The sequence below is a fragment of the Delphinus delphis genome, chromosome 10 (assembly GCF_949987515.2).
Source record: "Delphinus delphis chromosome 10, mDelDel1.2, whole genome shotgun sequence".
Lineage (NCBI taxonomy): Eukaryota > Metazoa > Chordata > Mammalia > Artiodactyla > Delphinidae > Delphinus > Delphinus delphis.
Genome location: NC_082692.2, coordinates 78365998 through 78390094, shown reverse-complemented (window position 1 = coordinate 78390094; position 24097 = coordinate 78365998). Strand labels below are relative to the sequence as shown.

At 45.0% G+C, this 24097-nt stretch overlaps 1 protein-coding gene across 1 annotated transcript in view; it reads left to right on the top strand.

The window, feature by feature from the left end:
- PRICKLE2 (prickle planar cell polarity protein 2) overlaps window positions 1–19009 on the top strand; it is a 335809-nt gene extending 316800 nt beyond the window's left edge. The window contains exon 9 of the mRNA XM_060021495.1: window positions 18135–19009. Coding sequence (XP_059877478.1) covers window positions 18135–19009 — 875 coding nt within the window. The remainder of the gene's footprint in view (window positions 1–18134) is intronic.
- Window positions 19010–24097: the final 5088 nt, after the last annotated feature.

The following is a 24097-nucleotide window of genomic DNA, read 5'->3' as shown; positions in this document are numbered from 1 at the left end:
ACTTTCATCCAAACTCCTGCGCTCCCTTATCAAGCTGGCCAGCACTGGTGGGAAGTGCATACACTGAGCGGGGAAGAGAGGCTGTGAACAGGCAGGTTTCATGAATGTGTGCATTTGCCTAGGGATGAAGGTGTTGAAGTTCCCTGCGCCTTCCAGTTAAAAAGGGAAAATAAGAAAGAAGAAAATTTAACCCTTCGGACCCAACAAAGCCTAGTATTAGCTGCCAGTCTGACCCATGTGTACTAGTCATGTAAGTCTAGTGTACCAGACAGGCTCGTGATGAAGGGGATGAATTACACATAGTCACCTTTTAAATTGTCTTGAGTACATGCTTGCCTCTCTTGGTGGTACTCTTTATAGATTTTTAATAGATGTGTAACAAACAAATGCGCATACATCATCGGTGGCAGCTCAGGGAATCGTCACACCCAGGGCGCAACTTCCAGGGTCAAGCCGTAGCCCGTGACCAGTGCCGCAGCAGCTCCCTTAGCGTCCTCCCCCCCGCCACCCCTCCCTCCTCTCCGAAGTAAGCACTGTCCTGACTTAACAGCAGCGTGGGTGAGCTTTTAATTTTCTATAAATGGAATCATACTATGTGTATTCTTTGGGTGTGGCATCTTTTCCTTGATGAGGTCCATCCGTGCTGTTGCAAGTAGCAGTAATTCATATTTATACTGTAGAAAACTACCCATTAAGGAAAAGGATTTCTTTGACTTGCTGCTGCTGGTTCAAAGTTTGGATGTGTCGCTGGATCTTTCCTTCTCTGTGCCCGTGTCCCTCCTCTGTCTAAGAACACTCCTGACATATTCCTTTTACTCACAGAAATAAAAGGCAAGAGGTCGGAGAAGAGTTCTGAAGTAGCTGCTCTGAGATCGTAGGCAAATCATTCCATCTCTCTGTTACCCACTTGAAAAATTGCAAAACAATTCTTAGCAACTTGCTCTATGACAATATGCAGAAAAATGCTCTAAAAGTGACAAATACGGGGTGGATGACATTGAGAACATACCATCCGATTTCTCTGCACCAGCACTGTTCTAAGCACTTTTTGTGTTAGCACACTTAATACTCACCTTCACACTAATGAGGTAGATTCTACTATCATTCCCATTTTACAGCTCAGGGAACTGAGGCACAGAGCTGTCCAGGGTCTCTCCTGGGGAGGCACAGCTGTAAGGGAAAGAACTGGAGGGTGATGGCGAAAGCCAGCCCCCTCCCCTGCTGCCCTGTGCTCCTCGCAGGTGCTTTATCAGTGCTGCCTACAAGCACGGGCAGGATGGTCTCAAACCCTTGTTGACCTAGATGAAGCTCCCTCTGGCTCCTCTGCTCACCTTCCTGGCCTCACCCCTGCTGCTCTCCTCTTGCTCTCTGTGCTCCAGTCACACTGCACTTGTGTCACTTCTTAGAGCACCTGGAATTTTCTCTGGTACAAAATGTTCTCATTCCCTCTGCCTAAAATACTTCCTCCTCACCCTCTTGGTTTGACTGGCTCCTTCGCATCCTCTGTGTCTCAGCCTAATTAGCACCAACACAGGGTTCTTCGCCAACACTCTGTCTAGGGAGCACCAGCCTTTTACCGTAAGTCCCCTACACACGAACGAGTTCAGTTCTGAGGGCGCGTTCGTAAGTCGAGTCTGTCCATAAGTCCAACAAAGTGAGCCTCGGTACCCAACTGACACAGTGGGCCATATACCGCTGCTTTTACGCTTGCTTCTGGACATCCTGGGCTTAAAATAAAGATACTGTACTACTGTACTCTCTACAGTACTGTACAGTAAAGTACACAAAAGCACAACCACTTGTAGAGGATGCACGCACGTGACCACGTACGCCAGACACGTGAAGTAACTTACGTGGTTGGACATGTGAGTGCACGTTCGCATCTTTGAAAGTTCGCAACTTGAAGGTTCGTACGGAGGGGACTTACTGTATTCTCCATCTTAGCGTCGTGTTTCTTCCCTGTCTCCTGATGACTGTGTAGTAGCTGTAATGGTGTGAGTCAGTCATGTGTTCTCCCTGTACGGTGGAATAACCTCGTGAGGCGCTGCCCGACGGGGCCTTGTTCACACTTGTACTCACAGTGCCTGGCAATGGCAGGGCTTCGTCAAAAGCCCTTTTGAAGAGACCAAGTGGGTCTCTGGTCCCTGGCTGCCCGCTCCCTACCATGGGGGAGCCGTTTCACTTCTGTCCCATGGATTCAAGTGTTTCCTGAGCAAATACTCCAGTGTGGCCTGCTTGTTGACTTGGGCTAACGGGTCCTGGAAAGCAGCTCGGGGTCAGTGTGAGCGCAGAGCAGACGCCAGCAAATCATCTTCAGGCGGTTTGAATTTTTTGCGCGTCCTTTCAGTTAGCAATGGGCTTGGTGATAACACAGCCACAGTCCCCCAGGGAGCTGAGGCATAGTGAAAACTGACCCCACGTGTTTCCAAATATGCTGCTTCCTGGCTTCCTTCTTTGCTACCTTTCACACGTCCGTCTGTTACTGGGGTAAGTTTATCAGGAAGTTAGTGAGCAGGTCAGCAGGTGGACGGTAAGAGACCTCCAGTCCAAACCCAAGTGTTGATCCTGATCAGGCTCGTTCTTGTGACTGTACCAGGTCTGTGAGGTCTGTCAGCGATGCACCTTTAGTCCTATGGTAATGCTTGTCACTTCCCAGCCACGCCGGTTCAGAGGCACCTTCCTACCACAGTGCTGCTAAAGAAACAAAACCTCTGCCGTCGGGGAAACCAGAATTAGTCATGGCCCTCTCTGGAACCAGCTGGTCTTCCGTTTGGGCCAGTCTCACGGTGTGTCAGGGATGGGGCAGTGGCCCTTCCCTGAAGGGGGCTGGCAGGCCGAGGTGGGGTTAAGGGGGTAGGCAGACGTGCCCGCTCCCACCTCCCCTCCAGCCTCCCCTCCCCCATAGCAGCTGGTGAAGGAAATTGTTTCACACATCTGGCACCACTCCCCCTGGTGCCACAGGAGCAGACGGCAGACGCGTGCCTGCGAGCACTTATGACCTGCTGGTCACTTGGGACGCGCTAGACAGGCTGGTGACCAGAGGAAGGAAGGAAGAAAGAAAGCTGCCTCAAGGGCTCGAGATCTCAGAAGCTTCAAATGGGGGAGGGAAGTAAGGCAGCAAAAGACTGAAGCCCAGGGAAGTTCTGAAACCCACTGCGGGAAGGACGGGCTGCCAGGAGTGGGTTTGTTGAGAAAAGTTCAGAGAGAAAACAACTTTGCAGTTCCCCCGATTTGGGAGACTGGCCACACCCAGCCTAGGGGAGCACATTCATCCTTCTCTAGAAAGAGGGTGCGTCTGCCCTGGCTAGTGCTAGGCTTAACCACTGTTGCCCTCGGAGGGTCAGGAACAAGTTCTCCTTTGTCTTCGATCAGCAGCTCCAGGACTGAAACTGTTAGAGCAGCGGTTCTCTGTCAGGCTGCCTTTGTTCCCCTGGCGATATTTGGCGTTGTCTGGAGACGGTTTGAGTTGTCACAAATGGGAGGGGGAGGGTGTTACTGGCTCCTAGTGGGGAGAGGCCAGGGATGTTACTAAACTTCCTACAATGCACAGGACAGCTTCCAGCACAAAGAATTATCCTGCCCAAGATGCAGATACTACCGAGGTTGAAATCCCTGGATTTAGTGTCTCTGAGGGTACGGGCTTTCCTGGTTTAGAAGCACCTTTAGTTGCAGAGAAGATTGCCCTTGAAGCTCTATCACAAGTCCGGCAGTGTTCCTCTAATCCTCAAGCGTGTGTGAATCACCAGAGGATCTTGTGCAAATGCAGATTCAGATTCTGCAAGTCTGGATCGGCTGCCGTTGCCCCTGGTCCACAGGTCACGCTTTGAAGAGCAAGGGATTTTGAGTTTGTTCATAATCTCTCCCCTTCCTTTCCTTCTCCCTCTCCCCTTCTCACCATCCCCACTCCCTGAGCCTTCCCTGTTGTACTCTGTTCAAACCGGTCTGTGCCCTGTCACCAAGGAACATGTGGTGGTGGTTAAACTCCACTGCCTAGATGTCAGGTTCTCTGCAGCTGTTGCCAATTTGAAGTTCAGGGTGTTGATGAAATCAGTCGACTTAGTTGGGAAAAAACGATCCCAAGGGACCTGAGCAGACTACCCACATGCATTTAAGTCAGCTGGTACCCCAAAGATATTTTTTATGGTCTCAGACAGTTAGCCTGGGTAGAGCCCTTGACTTTTGGTGATGCTCAGACTTGATACAGCTTCACGTTCACATTCACATTCTAAACCAGAGGTTGAAACTGTTTCTAGAAAGTGCCAGATAGTAAATATTATACGCTTTGCAAGTCATGCAGTCTCTGTCACAGTGACTCACTTCTCCCATTATAGCAAGGAAGCAGCCATAAACAGCATGCAAATAGATGGAGTTGTGTTCCAATAAAACTTTATTTACAAAAATAAGTACATAGCGAGCTGGATTCGGCCCATGGGCCATCGTTTGCAAACCCCTATTCTAAACAATTCCTTTTTCTTCATGTCTCTGCTTCAGAAAAAAAAAAAATATTGGGAAGACCTTACTAAATCATCAGTATGGGTTGTAAATGTATAGAGGGCAAAAAGTGAGTAGATATTCTTTCTTTTACTGAATTGCATCTTTCAAGTTGGCAGAAACACAGTTCTCTGCCTACGCCAGTTGTGGTTTTTTTTGTTTTGGTTTGGTTTTTTGGTTTGTTTTCGCAGGGGTGGAGTAGGGCTAGAAAGGGCAATAAGTGAGGAACAGAAAGAGATGCCAGTACGTTTAAGTCTGCATTTTCTTCTCTCTGGCTTGAGCGAATACCTTCTGCTCTTAGAATAGAGGGAGGGAGCCCCGCAAAGATTGCCCTTCTCTTCCATCAGACCCAGAGCATTCTTTGAAGGTAGTGATTTTTCTCACTGTCACTGGCTTCTGTTGAGACCTCCTATTTGCAGTGAGGAGGCATTGCTTGGACAGAAACGCTGGAGTGTTGTTTAAAGCGCCCTGGCTGCATTTTTGGGTTGACAGTTTAACCACGGGGAACCACAGGCTAAATTCGATACTGACGTCTCCTTGTTGGGGCACCTGAGGGAAACCCCCAGCCCCTGCGGCATGTGGACATTTCTGTCGCTCCTGGCCACGCCGACCCCAGGGATAAGGATAAATCAAGGCGTTTATCTCCACGGTCACCATCCAGCGCCTCTCACAAAGCCTGCTTTATTAGAAGAGGAGAAAACCCTCTCTGTCTATTAATAAGACGGAGTTCCACTGGAGAGGAAAGCGACCTGGCATCTGTGTCTCGTGCTGCCCGGTGGGAACTTCTGCCAGGCTCTCCAGAATGTGTTGGGGCCCTGAAGATGCCAGTGTTAAGTGCGGAGTCAGACGATGGGCTTCTGCCAGAGCTCTCTGGAGAACTTAGTGCGCAGTTTCCACCTCCCATACCACAGCTGTGCTCGTTCACACACACACACACACACACACACACACACACACACACACACACACATTATGGCTTGGGCAGCGAGAAAAGTAAAGTTCATTCATTGCAGAAGAGCAGAGTGGTGTTGAGAACCCCATTTGGTTAGACTATATTGGTTTGCAGTGTTTTGACACTGAGTCTCATGCGACACAGACAAGTGGAACAGAGAGTTGCATTTCCTCTGGGTAGAGAAGTCAGCCCCAGCTGCAGTTTAGAGGCACAAATTATTTTTATCATTATTTTAGTGGCTCATCTTCAGTGAACATCATGATGTGTCTGGTCCTGTGTGGCTCGTCTCGGGTTCGTTCCTTCATACAATCACGCCTTCAGCAAGTATTTGTTTGTCTTTACAGTTGGCTGGGTGTAAATTTCTTGGAGCATGCTCTCTTTCACTGGGGACTCCTAGGCCTTGCTTACTTCCTTCCCATGCATCGAGTACCAGCTACTGAGATCGGGGCTAGCCAGCAGGAGCCAGCTCCTGCCCTCTTGGAGCGTATAGGCTCGCCAAGGAGATGGAGAGGAAATCAAAACTACCCAGATTTACAGTAGTTGTGATGAGGCTTCAAGACGTAAGGTGGGACTTCCCTGGCGCTCCAGTGGTTAAAACTCTGTGCTTCCACTGCAGGGGGCACAGGTTCGGTCCCTGGTCAGGGAACTAAGATCCTGCATGCCGCGCAGCATGGCCAAAAAAATAAATGAAATAAAAACGAAAGGTATGTATTTTCTCACCCAATCATCACTAAAGCTTTTGAACTCAGGTACTATTGTTAGGCCCATTTTACACACGCATCTCAAGAGGTTCAGAAGTTGCCCCAAGTCACCTTTCAGTTCTGCTCAGAGTGAGTTAGAGAGGGAAGGAGAGTTTCTCAGGGTGAGATGTGAGCTGGGATAGTATAGGTCCATCTTGGGGACCTGGAAGCTGCCCATTTAAACAGATCTCCAGCAGTGTGATCAATAAGACAAAATATTTTTGCAGTTTGAGGGGCCAACTATAAACCACACGTTCCTCTAATATTGGAGAAGCCCCAGATGGTGGGCCGTGTAATGAACGGCCAGAGACAATGAGACTGATTCGTGTGACCGTGGGTTTTTTGGTTCCTGATGGTTGGCATGCCCTCATCCAAATTGCAATCGGGTAATCTTTCAAGTCCTGGCCTGCTCCAGGTCAGAGGGTGGTTGCGTTTTCCTAGCTGTGGGCAGCGTGAGGATTCATTCACCTTAACTCCACCAGCAGGATGCCCAGCACTGCTAGTTCCAGTGTGGTAAACAGGGGGGGGCAAGATCCCTACTCCCGGAGGGCATCCATTTGGCTACCAACTTAAATTTAAGAAAATAAGTCAGAGTGGGGTCTTTAAACAAGGGTCAGGTGCGACAGAGTGACTATTTGGGGGTGGGGGACAACTTTGCTCCTTGAGAAAGAACAATCAGGGCAGGCACCATGGAAGAGGTGGTATTTACGTGAGGTCCTTAGTGATCCAAAGAAGGCAGCCACGCAAAGGGGAGAGTTTTCCATAAGGGGCTGCTACGAACTTGCTGGTGTGTGTAAGCGCGACTAAAGCAGAGTCAGCCAGGGAGGAGCATTTAGTCCACCATCTTGGAGAGACTTTGACATCTGCAGAAGGTTTCTGGATTTGACCAGTAGTGAAATTAAGCACAGAGCCGCTCTGTGTAGAGGCAGGCGCACAATTATGGCTCATCTCTGGGCAACACTGGCCATTTTGTGCATGGCCTGCGTGTAAGAAGCCCCTGAAGGGGACTCTGAGTTAATAAATGAGAACATACACATTTCTCCTGTCTGGAGTGAGCCGGTGGCTTTCCAATCCTACCCGCACATCTCCCAGCTTACGTTTAAGTAAAACTGATAGTGGACTCTGAGCTTGAGCAACAGGGCTCTCTAGTTCTTGCCAGAGGACTTTTCTTTTGTGGGGATTGGAGATGCTGAGATTTCCCAGGAGGCAGAAGTACAGTTCAATAGGGCATCATCACCTCCCAGCAGAGTGGAAGCTCTCCTTCCTCACGTTTACTTCCTCATTGAATATGAATGTATTCACACACAGGACATTCTCAGAAATGCATGACTTTGGGGCTTATAAAAGACGGGTTCAGGAAAACAGCATGTTTGGGAATGTATAGTATTTGCTAGATTATTTACCCCGACCCTAATTCCAAAAGCCCCGCAGAGATCATCGCTCCCACCCATGTAGCTTTTGTTTCTCTGTGTGATTTTTGAAGGATTTTTTTTCCTTCCTTACTAGAGTTTATCTGCCCAGGCTAGTCATTCACATCATCTTGTGTTGCTATCCTCTCCGCTCCGCCTTCAGCTTGGGGAGGTTCTGGAAGTGATTAGCTGTTGTAAATCAGCTTTTATGATGTGTATGTCACAGATAAGCAGCTCGGAAAGCAGGAGTCAGAGAACTCCACTCCTCTTACCCTGCCAGTTATCCCAGTAATGAAATTTAAAAAAAAGAAGTGACTGGAAAGTATGATGTTGGGCAGAATAGTTTCTTTGTAGACATATCCAACGTTTAAATTGAGCTCTTTAACGAGAACACTGCATTATTTTTACACCGTTTTATTGAGTTATAACCTACATAAGGTAAAGCAAACAAATATTTAAACTGCACCTCAAGGCATTTTTACATGTGCATCCTTTTATAATCATCACCCAGCTCTAGGTAGAGAACATTTCCTGCGCCCTGGACATTTCCCTGTGCCCCTCCCACTCTTCTGACCTCTGTCACCACAGACAGCCTTAGCCTGTTCTTGAGCTTCACGTAAATGGAATCGTACTGCCTGTACTCTTTTGTGTCTCTCAGCGTTTTCTATGAGATTCATCCATGCTGTCCATGTAGTTATTCATTCTCGTTGTGTAGTATTCCAGTATAGCATGGTTTCTCAACTGGGGTATTATTGACATTTGGGGCTGGATAATTCTTTGTTGTGGGGACTGTCCTGTGCATTATAGTGTGTTTAGCAGCATCTCTCTGGTCTCTACACACTAGACACTAGTAGCATCCCCTACCCCCAGTAATTTCCCCTGGAATTGAAAACCTTTGCATCACATAACTATACTACAATTTTTAAGAAACTTTTTATTTGGAAATAAATTCAAACTTATTGAAAAGTTGCAAAAATGGAAAAAACAATACCCATAAAGTATTTACCTAGATTCACCTATTGTTAACATTTTACCCGTTTGGTTTATCATTTGCCCTCTCTTGTGTGTACACACACACACACACACACATACACACACACACACACACACACGTGCGCGCAGTGTATTTCTGAACCATTTGAGAGCGAGTTGCATCCATCTTGGCCATTTACTACCATATACTTCCATGTGTATTTCCCAAGAATAAGGATCTTCTCTGACATTATCCTAATTATCAGTTAACCACAGTATATTTAGCATAATACATTTATGAGTTAGCCCATGTCCCAATTTTTGCATTTGAGGAAAATTTATCCTTTGTAGCATTTATTTTCATTACAGTGCAGGTTCCAGTCCAGGATCGGGTATTGTATATAGTTGCTGTGGTTCCTTAATATCCTTTAGTCTAGAACATTCACTCAGTCTTTGTCTTTTATGATACTGAATTTCTTTTTAAAAATACAATCCCTTTTCTTCTTAATAGAATATTCCTCATTTGGGGTTCGTCTGGTCTTTCCTCCTGAATCCATTCAGGGTATGTGTTTTTGACTGAAAGACTCCGTAGGTGGTAGTGTGTCCTGCTTAGGGAATCCCATCTGGAGGGACATGGTGTCAGTGGCACCTCGTCCGTGATGGAGGTGGTCAGAGTGTTGTCTGATTATTCCACTGTATAGTTACTAAATTTTCTCTTATAGATAATAAGCGATATGTGGGGAACCACTTAACAACACCATGCAGATATCCTGCTCCCCAGTCAAATTTTACCCCCTAAATTTAGCATATTTCGTGTCTTGCATGAGCCAGTCTTTACCTACAGTGGTTACAAAACGATGATCTTCCAAATCCAGCACTCCTCCTGCACGCACACTCCAGCCTGTTATGTACAAGGGCCCACGCTTCTCCCCCATTTATTTGCTGGTATTTTTGTCTGTTATCAGTATGGATTCATGAATTCTGGTTTGCTCAGTGGTTTATAAATCAGTACTGTCTGAATGCTCGAATCGCTCAGCTTTGGCTGGTGGGATCCCTTTGAAGTTGGGTCCTGTATTCTGAAAACGAACCCCCCTTCATTTTTGTTTTCTGTGTTTTTTTTTTTTTAATGGTTACCAGGGGCATTTATTTATTTATTTTTTTAACATCTTTTTGTTGTTGTTGTATTTTATTTTATTTATTTTTTTATACAGCAAATTCTGATTAGTCATCCATTTTATACACATCAGTGTATACATGTCAATCCCAATTGCCCAATTCATCACACCACCCCCACCACCACCCCCCTGCAGCTTTCCCCGCTTGGTGTCCATACGTTTGTTCTCTACATCTGTATCTCAATTTCTGCCCTGCAAACCGGTTCATCTGAACCATTTTTCTAGGTTCCACATATATGCATTAATATACAATTTCTGTTAGTCTCTTTCTGACTTACTTCACGGTGTATGATAGTCTCTAGATCCATCCACGTCTCAAAAAATGACCCAATATCGTTCCTTTTTATGGCTGAGTAATATTCCATTGTATATATGTACCACATCTTCTTTATCCATTTGTCTGTCGATGGGCATTTAGGTTGCTTCCATGACCTGGTTATGGTAAAGAGTGCTGCAGTGAACACGGGTGCATGTGTCTTTTTGAACTGTCGTTTTCTCTGAGTATATGCCCAGTAGTGGGATTGCTGGATCATATGGTAATTCTATTTTTGGTTTTTTAAGGCACCTCCATACTGTTCTCCATGGTGTCTGTATCAATTTACATTCCCACCAACAGAGCAAGAGGGTTCCCTTTTCTCCACACCCTCTCCAGAATTTGTTGTTTGTAGATTTTCTGATGATGCCCATTCTAACTGGTGTGAGGTGAACCTCATTGTAGTTTTGATTTGCATTTCTCTAATAATTAGTGATGTTGAGCAGCTTTTCATGTGCTTCTTGGCCATCTGTATGTCTTCTTTGGAGAAATGTCTATTTAGGTCTTCTGCCCATTTTTGGATTGGGTTGTTTGTTTCTTTAATATTGAGCTGCATGAGCTGTTTGTATATTTTGGAGACTGGAGATTAATCCTTTGTCCGTTGATTCGTTTGCAAATATTTTCTCCCACTCTGAGGGTTGTCTTTTTGTCTTGTTTATGGTTTCCTTTGCTGAGCAAAAGCTTTGAAGTTTCATTAGGTCCCATTTGTTTATTTTTGCTTTCATTTCCATTACTCTAGGAGGTGGATCAAAAAAGATCTTGCCGTGATTTATGTCAAAAAGTGTTCTTCCGGGCTTCCCTGGTGGCACAGTGGTTGAGAGTCCGCCTGCCGATGCAGGGGATATGGGTTCGTGCCCCAGTCCGGGAGGATCCCATGTGCCGCTCCGGCTGGGCCCGTGAGCCATGGCCACTGAGCCTGCACGTCCGGAGCCTGTGCTCCGCAGCGGGAGAGGCCACAACAGTGAGAGGCCTGTGTACCGAGAAAAAAAAAAAAGTGTTCTTCCTATGTTTTCCTCTAAGAGTTTTATAGTGTCTGGTCTTACATTTAGGTCTCGAGTCCATTTTGAGTTTATTTTTGTGTATGGTGTTAGGAAGTGTTCTAATTTCATTCTTTTACATGTAGCAGTCCAGTTTTCCCAGCACCACTTATTGAAGAGGCTGTCTTTTCTCCATTGTATATTCTTGCCTCCTTTGTCATAGATTAGTTGACCATAGGTGCATGGGTTTATCTCTGGGCTTTCTATCTTGTTCCACTGATCTATGTTTCTGTTTTTGTGCCAGTACCATATTGTCTTGATTACTGTAGCTTTGTAGTATAGTCTGAAGTCAGGGAGTCTGATTCCTCCAGCTCCTTTTTTTTTCCTTCAAGACTACTTTGGCTATTCGGGGTCTTTTGTGTCTCTATACACATTTTAAGATTTTTTGTTCTAGTTCCGTAAAAAATGCCATTGGTAATTTGATAGGGATTGTGTTGAATCTGTAGATTGCTTTGGGTAGTATAGTCATTTTCACAATATTGATTCTTCCAATCCAAGAACATGGTACATCTCTCCATCTGTTGGTATCATCTTTAATTTCTTTCATCAGTGTCTTAGAGTTTTCTGCATACAGATCTTTTGTCTTCCTAGGTAGGTTTATTCCTAGGTATTTTATTCTTTTTGTTGCAGTGCTAAATGGGAGTGTTTCCTTCATTTCTCTTTCAGATTTTTCATCATTTGTGTATAGGAATGAAAGAGATTTCTGTGCATTAATTTTGTATCCTGCAACTTTACACAATTCATTGATTAGCTCTAGTAGTTTTCTGGTGGCATCTTCAGGGTTCTCTATGTATAGTATCATGTCAACTGCAAACAGTTTTACTTCTTCTTTTCCAGTTCGTATTCCTTTTATTTATTTTTCTTCTCTGATTGCCGTGGCTAGGACTTCCAAAACTATGTTGAATAATAGTGGTGAGAGTGGGCATCCTTGTCTCATTCCTGATCTTAGAGCAAATGCTTTCAGTTTTTCACTATTGAGAATGATGTTTGCTGTGGGTTTGTCATATATGGCCTTTATTATGTTGAGGTAGGTTCCCTCTGTGCCCAGTTTCTGGAGAGTTTTTCTCATAAACGGGTGCTGAATTTTGTCGGAAGCTTTTTCTGCATCTATTGAGATGATCATATGGGTTTCATTCTTCAGTTTGTTAATACAGTGTAGCACATTGATTGATTTGCATATATTGAAGAATCCTTGCATCCCTGGGATAAATCCCACTTGATCGTGGTGTATGATCCTTTTAATGTGTTGTTGGATTCTGTTTGCCAGTATTTTGTTGAGGATTTTTGCGTCTATATTCATCAGTGATATTGATCTGTAAAAATGTTCTCTTTTTGTAGTATCTTTGTCTGGTTTTGGTATCAGGGTGATGGTGGCCTCATAGAATGAGTTTGGGAGTGCTCCTTCCTCCGCAGTTTTTAGAAGAGTTTGAGAAGGATGGATGTTAGCTCTTCTCTAAATGTTTGATAGAATTCACCTGTGAAGCCATCTGGTCCTGGACTTTTGTTTGTTGGAAGATTTTTAATCACAGTTTCAATTTCATTACTTGTGATTGGTCGGTTCATATCTTTCTCTTTCTTCCTGGTTCAATCTTGGAAGGTTATACCTTTCTAGGAATTTGTTCATTTCTTCCAGGTTGTCCATTTTATTGGCATAGAGTCGTTTATAGTAGTCTCTTAGAATGCTTTGTATTTCTGCGGTGTCTGTTGTAACTTCTCCTTTTTCATTTCTAATTTTGTTGATTTGAGTTCTCTCCCTCTTTTTCTTGATGAGTCTGGCTAATGGTTTATCAATTTTGTTTATCTTGTCAAAGAACCAGCTTTTAGTTTTATTGATCTTTGCTATTGTTTTCTTTGTTTCTCTTTCATTTATTTCTTATCTGATCTTTATGATTTCTTTCCTTCTGCTAACTTTGGGTTTTGTTTGTTCTTCTTTCTCTAGTTCCTTTAGGTGTAAGGTTAGATTGTTCATTTGAGATTTTTCTTATTTCTTGATGTAGGCTTCTATAGCTATAAACTTCCCTCTTAGAACTGCTTTTGCTGCATCCCATAGGTTTTGGATCGTCGTGTTTTCATTCTCATTTGACTCTAGGTATTTTTTGATTTCTTGGTTATTTAGTAACATATTGTTTAGCCTCCATGTGTTTGTGTTTTTTACATTTTTTCCCATGTAATTCATTTCTAATCTCATAGCGTTGTGGTCAGAAAAGATGCTTGATATGATTTCAATTTTCTTAAATTTACTGAGGATTGATTTGTGACCCAAGATGTGATCTATCCTGGAGAATGTTCCGTGCGCACTTGAGAAGAAAGTGTAATCTGCTGTTTTTGGGTGGAATGTCCTATAAATATCAGTTAAATCTATCTGGTCTGTTGTGTCATTTAAAGCTTGTGTTACCTTATTTATTTTCATTTTGGATGATCTGTCCATTGGTGTAAGTGAGGTGTTAAAGTCCCCCACTATTATTGTGTTATTGTCGATTTCCTCTTTTATAGCTGTTAGCAGTTGCCTTATGTATCGAGGTGCTCCTACGTTGGGTGCATATATATTTATAATTGTTATATCTTTTTCTTGGATTGATCCCTTGATCATTATGTAGTGTCCTTCCTTGTCTCTTGTAACATTCTTATTTTAAAGTCTATTTTTTTCTGATATGAGTTATTGCTACTCCAGCTTTCTTTTGGTTTCCATTTTCATGGAATATCCTTTTCCATCCCCTCACTTTCAGTCTATATGGGTCCCTAGGTCTGAAGTGGGTCTCTTGTAGACAGCATATATATGGGTCTTGTTTTTGTATGCATTCAGCAAGCCTGTGTCTTTTGGTTGGAGCATTTAATCCATTCACATTTAAGGTAATTATCGATGTGTATGTTCCTTTGACCATTTTCTTGATGTTTTGGGTTTGTTTTTGTAGGTCCTTTTCTTCTCTTGTGTTTCCCACTTAGAGAAGTTCCTTTAGCATTTGTTGTAGAGGTGGTTTGGTGGTGCTGAATTCTCTCAGCTTTTGCTTGTCTGTAAAGCTTTTGATTTCTCCATCGAATCTGAGTGAGATCCTTGCTGGCTAGAGTAATCTTGGTTGTAGGTTCTTCCCTTTCATCACTTTAAGTATATCATGCCACTCCCTTCTGGCTTGTAGAGTTTCTGCTGAGAAATCAGCTGTTAACCCTGTGGGAGTTCCCTTGTATGTTATTTGTCGTTCTTCGCTTGCTGCTTTCAATAATTTTTCTTTGTCTTTAATTTTTGCCAGTTTGATTACTATGTGTCTTGGCATATTTGTCCTTGGGTTTATCCTGTATGGAACTCTCTGCGCTTCCTAGACTTGGGTGGCTATTTCCTTTCCCATGTTAGGGAAGTTTGTTTTTTTTTTCTTTTTTTGCGGTACGCAGCCCTCTCACTGTTGTGGCCTCTCCCACTGCGGAGCACAAGCTCCAGACGTGCAGACTCAGTGTCCGTGGCTCTCGGGCCCAGCCGCTCGGCGGCATGTGGGATCTTCCTGGACCGGGGCACGAACCCGTGTCCCCTGCATCGGCAAGCGGACTCTCAACCACTGCACCACCAGGGAAGCCCAGGGAAGTTTTTGATTATAATGTCTTCAAATTCTTTCTCTGGTCCTTTCTCTCTCTCTTCTCCTTCTGGGACCCTTATAATGCGAATATTGTTGCATTTAATGTTGTCCCAGAGGTCTCTTAGGCTGTCTTCATTTCTTTTCATTCTTTTTTCTTTATTCTGTTCCGCAGCAGTGAATTTCACCATTTTGTCTTCCAGGTCACTTATCCGTTCTTCTGCCTCAGTTATTGTGCTATTGATTCCTTCTAGTGTATTTTTCATTTCAGTTATTGTATTGTTCATCTCTGTTTGTTCTTTTTTTTTTAAACGATTTTTTTTTTTTTGCGGTACACGGTCCCCTCACCGTTGTGGCCTCTCCCGTTGCGGAGCACAGGCTCCGGACGCGCAGGCTCAGCGGCCATGGCTCACGGGCCCAGGCGCTCCGCAGCATGTGGGATCCTCCCGGACCGGGGCACGAACCCGCGTTCCCTGCATCAGCAGGCGGACTCTCAACCACTGTGCCACCAGGGGAGCCCCTGTTTGTTCTTTAATTCTTCTAGGTCTTTGTTAAACATTTCTTGCATCTTCTCGATCTTTGCCTCGATTCTTTTTCCAAGGTCCTGGATCATCTTCACTATCATTATCCTGAATTCTTTTTCTGGAAGTTTGCCTATCTGCACTTCATTTAGTTGTTTTTCTGGGGTTTTATCTTGTTCCTTCATCTGGTACATAGACCTCTGCCTTTTCATCTTGTCTATCTTTCTGTGAATGTAGTTTTTGTTCCACAGGCTGCTGGATTGTAGTTCTTGTTGCTTCTGCTGTCTTCCCTCTGGTGGATGAGGCTATCCAAGAGGCAAGTTTCCTGATGGGAGGCACTGGTGGTTGGTAGAGCTGGCTGTTGCTCTGGTGGGCAGAGCTCAGTAAAACTTTAATCCGTTTGACTGCTGATGGGTGGGGCTGGGTTCCCTCCCTGTTGGTTGCTTGGCCTGAGGCAACCCAACACTGGAGCCTACCTGGGCTCTTTGGTGGGGCTAATGGCGGACTCTGGGAGGGCTTATGCCGAGGAGTAATTCCTAGAACTTTTGCTGCCCGTGTTCTTGTCCCCACCGTGAGCCACAGTCAGCCTCTGCCTCTGCAGGAGACCCTCCAACACTAGCAGGTAGGTCTGGTTCAGTCTCCCCTGGGGTCACTGCTCCTTCCCCTGGGTCCCGATGCGCACACAACTTTGTGTGTGCCCTCCAAGAGTGGAGTCTCTGTTTTCCCCAGTCCTGTCGAAGTCCTGCAGTCAAATCCCACTAGCCTTCAAAGTCTGATTCTCTAGGAATTCCTCCTCCCGTTGCCAGACCCCCAGGTTGGGAAGCCTGACGTGGGGCTCAGAACCTTCACTCCAGTGGGTGCACTTCTGTGGTGTAAGTGTTCTCCAGTCTGTGAGTCACCCTCCCAGCAGTTATAGGATTTTATTTTACTGTGATTGCGCCCCTCCTACCATCTCATTGTGGCTTCTCCTTTGTCTTCGCACGTGCGGTATCTCTTTTGGTGAGTTCCAGTGTCTTCCTGTCGATGATTGTCCAGCTGCTAGCTGTGATTCTGGTGTTCTCGCAAGCCTCCCTTCGTTTTTTATTTTTAACACTTCCTCACTTTTTGGCATAACAAGGTGTTCCAGGCTCATCTTTTACCTTCCCTCCTCCTATCCTGGAATTAGCCATTTCTCCAAAAAGTCCTGCCTGATTCCTTTTAATGGGAATGCTGGAAAATACCACAACTTATTTATCCTTCCTCCTGTTAATTGACGTTTGAATTGTTTTTAGTTCTGGACTGTTATAAAGAAAGCTTCTCTGAATACCGTTTTACATTTTTTGAATCCATAAACTGTTTTCCGTTGGGTATATAACCAAGAGTGGCAATGGAAAGTCACAGAACAGAACAACAAGGACTGTTGTATAGCCCAGGGAATTATATTCAATATCTTGTAGTGACCTATACTGGAAAATAATCTGAAAAAGAAAATTTATATATATATTTATATATATGTGGAAAGAATTTATATACAATGGTATATATAGAAAGAATTTATATCTGTATATATATATATATATATATATAAACTGAATCACTTTGCTGCACACCTGAATCATTGTAAATCAACTGTATTACAATTTTAAAAATAACATACATATGTACATACATAAATAAATAAAAAGAAGGACACAGGATCTCCACTCTGGCTATATACCCAACAGAAATGAGTACATTAAGTCCACCAAAAAAGTGAACACAGGTATTCAAAGCAACTTTGTTCATAATTCATGTGTGTATATATGCACACACATAGATATATATACACATACACACACATATATATGTATATTTAGCTTTAGTGGGTATTGCCAAGTAGTGTTTCAAAGTGCTCATAACAGTTTTGTGAGGGGAGCCAAAGTTGTTGGCCCCGTTAGGTGGGGTAATCGGTGGCAGGGGTTCTAATGGGCCAGTGCAATCCAAAGACATGTTGTCTGTGACCAGAAATGGCAAAGCTGCTCATCTTTTCCATCGATAATGAGTGGGAAATGCTGAGATTTTGCCACCTGGTCCATTCTTAAACTGCTGTTCTAGCGAGTGCTGCTTTAAGATGGGCAGAATGGAAGTTTCTGAAGTCAAGAATCTCCTGCTCCCTTCAACATGGTTTTCATCTCAGTGATGGCAGTGACAGCATGTAGGGAATGCAGGATCATTGCTAGGGGCTCCTGCTGTTAGAGAGCATTCGGGTCACTGCTTTGTTTTAAAAAGTGTCTCCCCAGGAGAAGGAGGAATGCCCCCCGGAGTCCCACTCACATCTTCTGACTGCTAGGGGCCCATTTGGAACCCTGAAACAGTCATTTACTAAACACCCTGAGAGAGTAAATATCCCTCTGTCTACACCCAGGGAGCCACTTAGTTTTCAAGACATCTGGGATAGAGGCCCAGGGACAGCAGGCAGAGCAGGAAATTGCTGGAGGTAAACACGGAAGTGAACTGGTCCAGTATTATGGGACTAGACTCTAGGCTCAGTGTTGCTAGGAACTGCTTGGGCGTGGCCCGGCCTCTATAGCTTAAAGGTTCTTTGTCCAGAATATCTCTCCTGTGGAGCTTATAGTCATCATTAGAACCAGCGAGGTGATTGAGCACTTTTTAAAGTGAATTTCTGAACAGAAGAAACATCACTTATAAGATACATGATGGGCTCTTAAGTAATTTTGATGAACCTTTGGAGGAATTCATGACTATTAAAAAAACATCTCGTGGATGCATTTTAACCAGGTGTCCCCTCTAAGTGGACACTGGCCCGCTATGGAATGGCGAGAGCCCTCCTGCATACTTTCTGAGCGAGCCTGTGTGCAGTGTGCCACTGTGCAACCGTATGCAGCGACCCTGGATAGATAACGGTTCAGATGACCCACAGCGACGGGACTCCCATGGCTGCACGTTTGTATTAACCTCTGTGAACCTTTCCTCTCTCTCCCCCAGGCCTCTCCGCAGATGGTGGTGCCAAGCGCCAGGAGCACCTCTCCCGGTTTTCCATGCCCGATCTCAGCAAAGACTCTGGGATGAACGTGTCCGAGAAGCTGAGCAACATGGGCACGCTGAACTCGTCCATGCAGTTCCGCAGCGCCGAGTCCGTTCGCAGCCTGCTCTCCGCCCAGCAGTACCAGGAGATGGAGGGAAACCTCCACCCTCTCGGCAACCCCATCAGGTACAGAGACCTGCAGGCCCACGGAAGGATGCATCAGAGCTTTGATTTCGATGGGGGGATGGCGGGCAGCAAGCTGCCGGGGCCGGAGGGTGTGAGGATCCAGCCCATGAGCGAGCGCACGCGGCGGAGAGCCACTTCCCGCGAAGAAAACCGCCGCTTCCGACCTCACCGCTCCCGCCGATCCCGACGCTCTCGCTCAGACAACGCCCTCCACCTGGCCAGCGAGCGCGAGGCCCTCTCTCAGTTAAAAGAAAGGCCCCCCCTGAGAGCCAGGGAGGATTATGATCAGTTCATGCGCCAGCGGAGCTTCCAGGAGAGCCTGGGCCAGGGTTCCCGGAGGGACCTGTACGGCCGGTGCCCCCGGACTGTATCGGACCTGGCTCTGCAGAATGCCTTTGGGGAGCGATGGGGACCCTACTTCACTGAGTACGATTGGTGTTCCACCTGCTCTTCGTCCTCGGAGTCTGACAACGAGGGCTATTTCCTAGGAGAACCCATCCCCCAGCCCGCCCACCTGCGATACGTCACGAGTGATGAGTTACTGCACAAATACAGCTCGTACGGCCTCCCCAAGTCTTCCACGCTAGGTGGCAGGGGACAGTTGCACAGCAGGAAAAGACAAAAGAGCAAAAACTGTATCATTTCTTAATCCGATGGGGGTCAGGGGATAGGGGAAGATGGGAGGTAAGAATGTAAATTCAGAAACTTGCACTGTTTTAAATTTTAAAGCTCTTTGCTTTGGTGGTTCCAGGGAGAGATGAGAAGAGCTCTCTGTTGATGGCGGCAAGGTCACCGACTGACTCGATAGGTAGTCACAGTTCTTGGCATGTTGAATATTATTTGCACATTTCACTTTGGAAACGCTATAGACTCTACGGAGGCCAGGATTGGTCACCTCCTTCCCGTCCGTCTGTGTTGAGCTGCCACTGGCAAGATGGCAAAATTGTTTCCCGCTCGCTTATATATTATAGCCTCTCTGGTTCTCTCCCTTTTAGGACCCTTTTTCCAGTACGTAATTTGTTTATTAGCCAGGACCCAAGACTAAGTTATTTACATGTCCATTGTAAATGCGATGTAAATGAGAGTTCTGATAAAATATTTTTGTATTTTGTAATATCAAAGGAATTTCTATATCGTAGGACTCAGTGGAGCCTTGCATGCACGTCCAGCATTGTCTTTGAGTAGTACTCCAAGGTGGTCCAGGACCACTTTTTTTTTTTCTTTTCTTTTTTCTATACAAATTTGTTACATGTCAGTGAGACCTTTTTCAAAGGAGTTTATTCAATTTGGCTTTTTGTGGCTGAAAAACAAAAATTACCTATTACACCCAAAGCATTTGATGCTCCATCTATCTTGAGGAGCCATCCTTAAGTCCGCTCCCAGCCTCAGTAGAATCTCTTCTCTACAAAGTGATAGTAACTTTTTTTTTTATTTATAATTGCCGGCGTAACTTTTGCCAATTAGAAAAACCAACCAGTGTCAGTCAGGTTCCGTGAGAAGCGCCATCCCTGCTGGGAACACTGAAGTTGCTTACCACTGAGCTATCCCTTGGGGAACATAAAGTGTCTGTGAGTGGTGCGGTTTGTGTGATGTCAGCATGACATTGTTTTGAATGTGGCATTATTTCCTGGTGCTCGTTTCCTGGATCGTATTATCCGCTTTCCTTTACCAAGGCAGACAGCTGCCTTAGCCTGACAACCGGTTGTCCTCAGCGCAAATGAACTTCAGCTTTGGGAGTTTCGGGCCAGAAAGGTTCCGAGGGACTCTGGGAGTGATGGTGTGTTCTAGGTCGTAGGTCATACGTGGAGAAGGAACAGGTCAAGGGTAGAGACTGAAGGGGAATATGAAGGAAGGTCAGAGCAAAGAAGAACTTCTGGAAATGAAGTAGAGGAGACTTGACAACCACCTCGAATAGCCCCCAGTGCTTGTGGGAAAAAAAAAAAAACCCAGTTTAATGCGCTCCGTAACCAGAGTATCTGGGTTACCCAGAAAGATTGAGCTACTCAGGAGATTTCCGTGTTATGGTTTTGAAAAACAGATGTTGCTGAAAGGGGGGTTTCCATTTTGAACTTTGGGGACCGTCAGTCAGATAGAAGATGGGCTCAAAAGTGAGTTTGCTTAAAGAAGACATTAACGGTTGTGTTGTTTATAGTAAAATAAAACCTCCTACCTTGCTTCAGTTAAAAGTGAAGCGCTTGCTTTTACTTCCATTCTCCTCGTCCCCTTCGTGGATTGTGGCAGTTGAAATAATCCATCGGAGGACCCACCTTTAGTGAGGTGTACTGTCGATGTAGTACACAGTGTATCTCAGTGGCCATCTGCCATGGTGAGGCGAGCGTGGTCTCTCTTCAGTATAGTAGTTAATATTTTCTAGTACTTTTTTATGGGGAGAATGTGAAAAGTGGCTTTTTAGACACCATCCCAAGTGGGTCTGGGGGAAGGAAGGCTGTAAAGGATGTGGAAGTGGCACTCCATTCAGGATGTATTAAAATAATTTGCTTTTCAGGTATTAATAAGACATTTGTCATTGTCACTGATGTTTTGAAAAAGCAATGCAAATGTTGGTTGTGGCTGTTTTCCGCATGCTTTCTTCATATCTAAATGCTTCATTAATTACCCAAGCCTCTGGAGAATTAACTCTATTACATTTGTATAGTGAGTTTGTAAACTGCTTGGCAAACTGATTAAGAAATAATGTACACCGCCACGCTACCAGCGTGGCAGGTTTCTGGTAGAAATGGGGCGAGTCCAATTTGGAGTTCTAAGTTGCTGGATGGATGAGAATAGAAAGGCATTTTGGAAAAAGAAGAGAGAGAAAAAAGTAGATCATTTAACTTAGTAAATAACTGAAAATAATGTCTGTCCTCTGTGGCCTGGAATCCAAGGAAAGAAATTCTCCCAGTGAACGTTGCTTTCTCTTTCCTTTTTAGAGTACCTCTTACATTTCCCAGATGAGGCTTTAACCACCGTCAGCAGAAAGAAGAAGGTGGCCTAGAAACTGACACCTAATTAGTGCCCCGAGGGAGAGAGGAATAAGCAATTTCAGATCTAGCTGCCCAGGGAGCATCCATCGGCTGAACTGGTCAGAGCTGGAGGCGTGTTGAGATGCAAGCCTCAGGGTCAGACGGTCTATAAGCAAGATCACCTCCATCTAGTCCATCACTGCCAGTGTCTCCTTCCCACCCCACATGCAGCCAGGCACCTTATGGAGAATGCCGATGGAGGACAGGTAAATCCTCACAGTGAGGACGGAACCTGCAAGTATATGCCTTAGAGGGAGCAGGACATCATCGTATCGGGAGTTCCCCCCCTTAGTGATAACTTACACCTAACATCCCAGAATCCCATTCCCCAAAGTTCAATGCATTCGTTTCCGAGGCGGGATCTGAGAGTCCTGGCCTGATCATCGCCGGGAGCTCTTCTTGGTCAAGCGTCATCTGTGGGTGAGGCTCGCACTCACCTCTTCTTAGATCATCATTTCATCTTTAATAGGCTGTTTTTAGAAGAGTACCACAGTTTATTTTCTTTGCTAATGCCTTGGGTTTTGTTTTGTTTTGTTTGCCTACCTCTTCTCATATTGATCTTCTTATCTTTTGGATAAAACCCCACTTTAGCGTTCATTTCATTTCCTGTCGCTGCTCAATTCAGGGACAACAGAACTGGCCCTTTCCCAAGCAGAAGTCAGTGACAGTTTCCTGAATGGCCCTGCCAGTGCATATCACCCTTGATGTTATGAACAAGTTTGTTAGCAGGCTGGTGGCATTCAGGTACTCTTCCATCTGTCATAGAATTCTGGGATTTCTACCAAGTGTGACGGTAAATGAGGTCAGGGAAACCAGAACCATACTTCCCGTTTTGCAGGTGTTCAAGGGGGGGGGAAATTTTTTAGTGTTGGTTGTTTGACCCCCTCTTTTCATATTCACCTTCTGTTCTCTAGTCCTTCCTTTCCACCCTCAGCCAGCCCCGTGAACAGGCAATTTTGCGTTTCTCATATGTGACCTGAGGACAGCTCTTTCTCATCCTCTTTTCCCATTCTGTAGGATGTTTCTTCAATACACCAAGATTATATTTCTCTCTCCTGCAGCAGCTCTCTGCTTCTTGGGTACCACCAGCCATTGCTGAGTTCAGGTGGGGCCAGTAATACCACATATGTAGCCTGTGCTCTGCCATCCCTGCAACCTGGGCAGATATAACCAAGGTACCACTGTATACTTTCCCAGAGAGCATGGCTGCAGCCTCAGAAATCTTTTCAACACTCCAACCATCCAGGACTAGTTGATCAGAACTGATTTTATTTGTCTGATGACAAATCTTATTTGTGAACTGATTCTTATTTGTCTTTCTACCTTGGGCTCTTTTGCCATTGGCCCAAAACAGTACACCAGCCATTTAGGAAGCATCATCCCTAAATAATTGTGAGACTCCAGTTTCTATGCCCCCGTTTTGGAGATGCTAAAGGAGGCTGACTTCTTTAGGCTAAATAAAGACAACTCTCTTTGGCCTCCTTTTCCATTCTCGTGTTCTTGGTCCTATCACAGAGGTCAGATAAGAGTTCGTCCTATTCTTTGTCTAATCCCACCTTCTAACAAGAAAGAACACAAAAATTTAAATTCCAAGGAGAAGTGCTCTTTGCTGTTTCTCTCTAACAGAAACCAGATGCTAATGCATAAGAAGGAGAATCTATGACAAAGGAACGTGAACGATGGCATCAGTCATCTGAGGATTTCATGCCAGAAGGCTGCTATTAGCACTGTTTAGCACCTTCAGGGCTTTGAAAAGGGCTCTGCGACAGCATTCCAGGTACAGGACACAGCCAAGCCTCCTCTGCATATTTGGAAGGCAGTTCCAGATGGCCGCCTTTTGAGGTGCGTTTCTTAAAGCGCAAGAGAAGTGGAAATGAAGAGAGTTTTGCCTAGCCTCCAGTGGCCGGTCCCTCTGGGGCCTCAGCAGACACCAGAGCCTGTTCGTCTGACCCCTCGGAAGCAGTCATCAAGGTTAGGATCAAAAAAGGATTTCAGTCTTTTTCCATTTTCTCATAGTAGGATCCCCTTCAAGCCAAGACTCCCATAAAGTATAATGTACTGTTGGGAGCTATACTGTTTTATAAGCTTACTTCCTGCTGACAAAACTAGCTTTCCCCAACAGGAATAAAAAGGCGGGGAGGGGGGATGTCACGTAGTGTTAGAAAACATTTCTGTGATTTAGATACGATGACTCTGTAGGAAAAAAAAAAAAAAAAAAAGCCTTGTTCTAGCCTGAGAGTTTTCTGAGACATCCCTCACCCTACTGAGTATGGCCACTGACCAATAGGTCGCTGACCAAGCTTTTCTAAATTTTTCAGAGAGAGTTACTCAAACCTCTCTAGTGAATGTCCATGTTTTTCCATAAAGCATTTTGGTTCTATCGTGGACCCTGACTTCACATTCTAAGACCTATGGGTCCTCCTTATTCCATAGTAAATTAGGACTTTGGCAGTTTTCCCGCTCCTAAACACATTCTTTCCTGTACAGGATCACTTTGTCCATCTCCTGCTTTAATTCCAAGTACGTAAACAAAACCTCAAAGGGCCTGAGAAGGTAAGGCATGCCAGAGTCTGTGTTGTGTGTCGGGTGTCAAGCTATTTGTTAAGAAGGTCTGCAGTAGACCTTTGGTGTGGGCTCTGCCAGAGACTGTCGTAAACACTTTGCTTGAGATCCGTGCCCTGTAAAATGGATATGATGTTTTACTGATGTCTGTA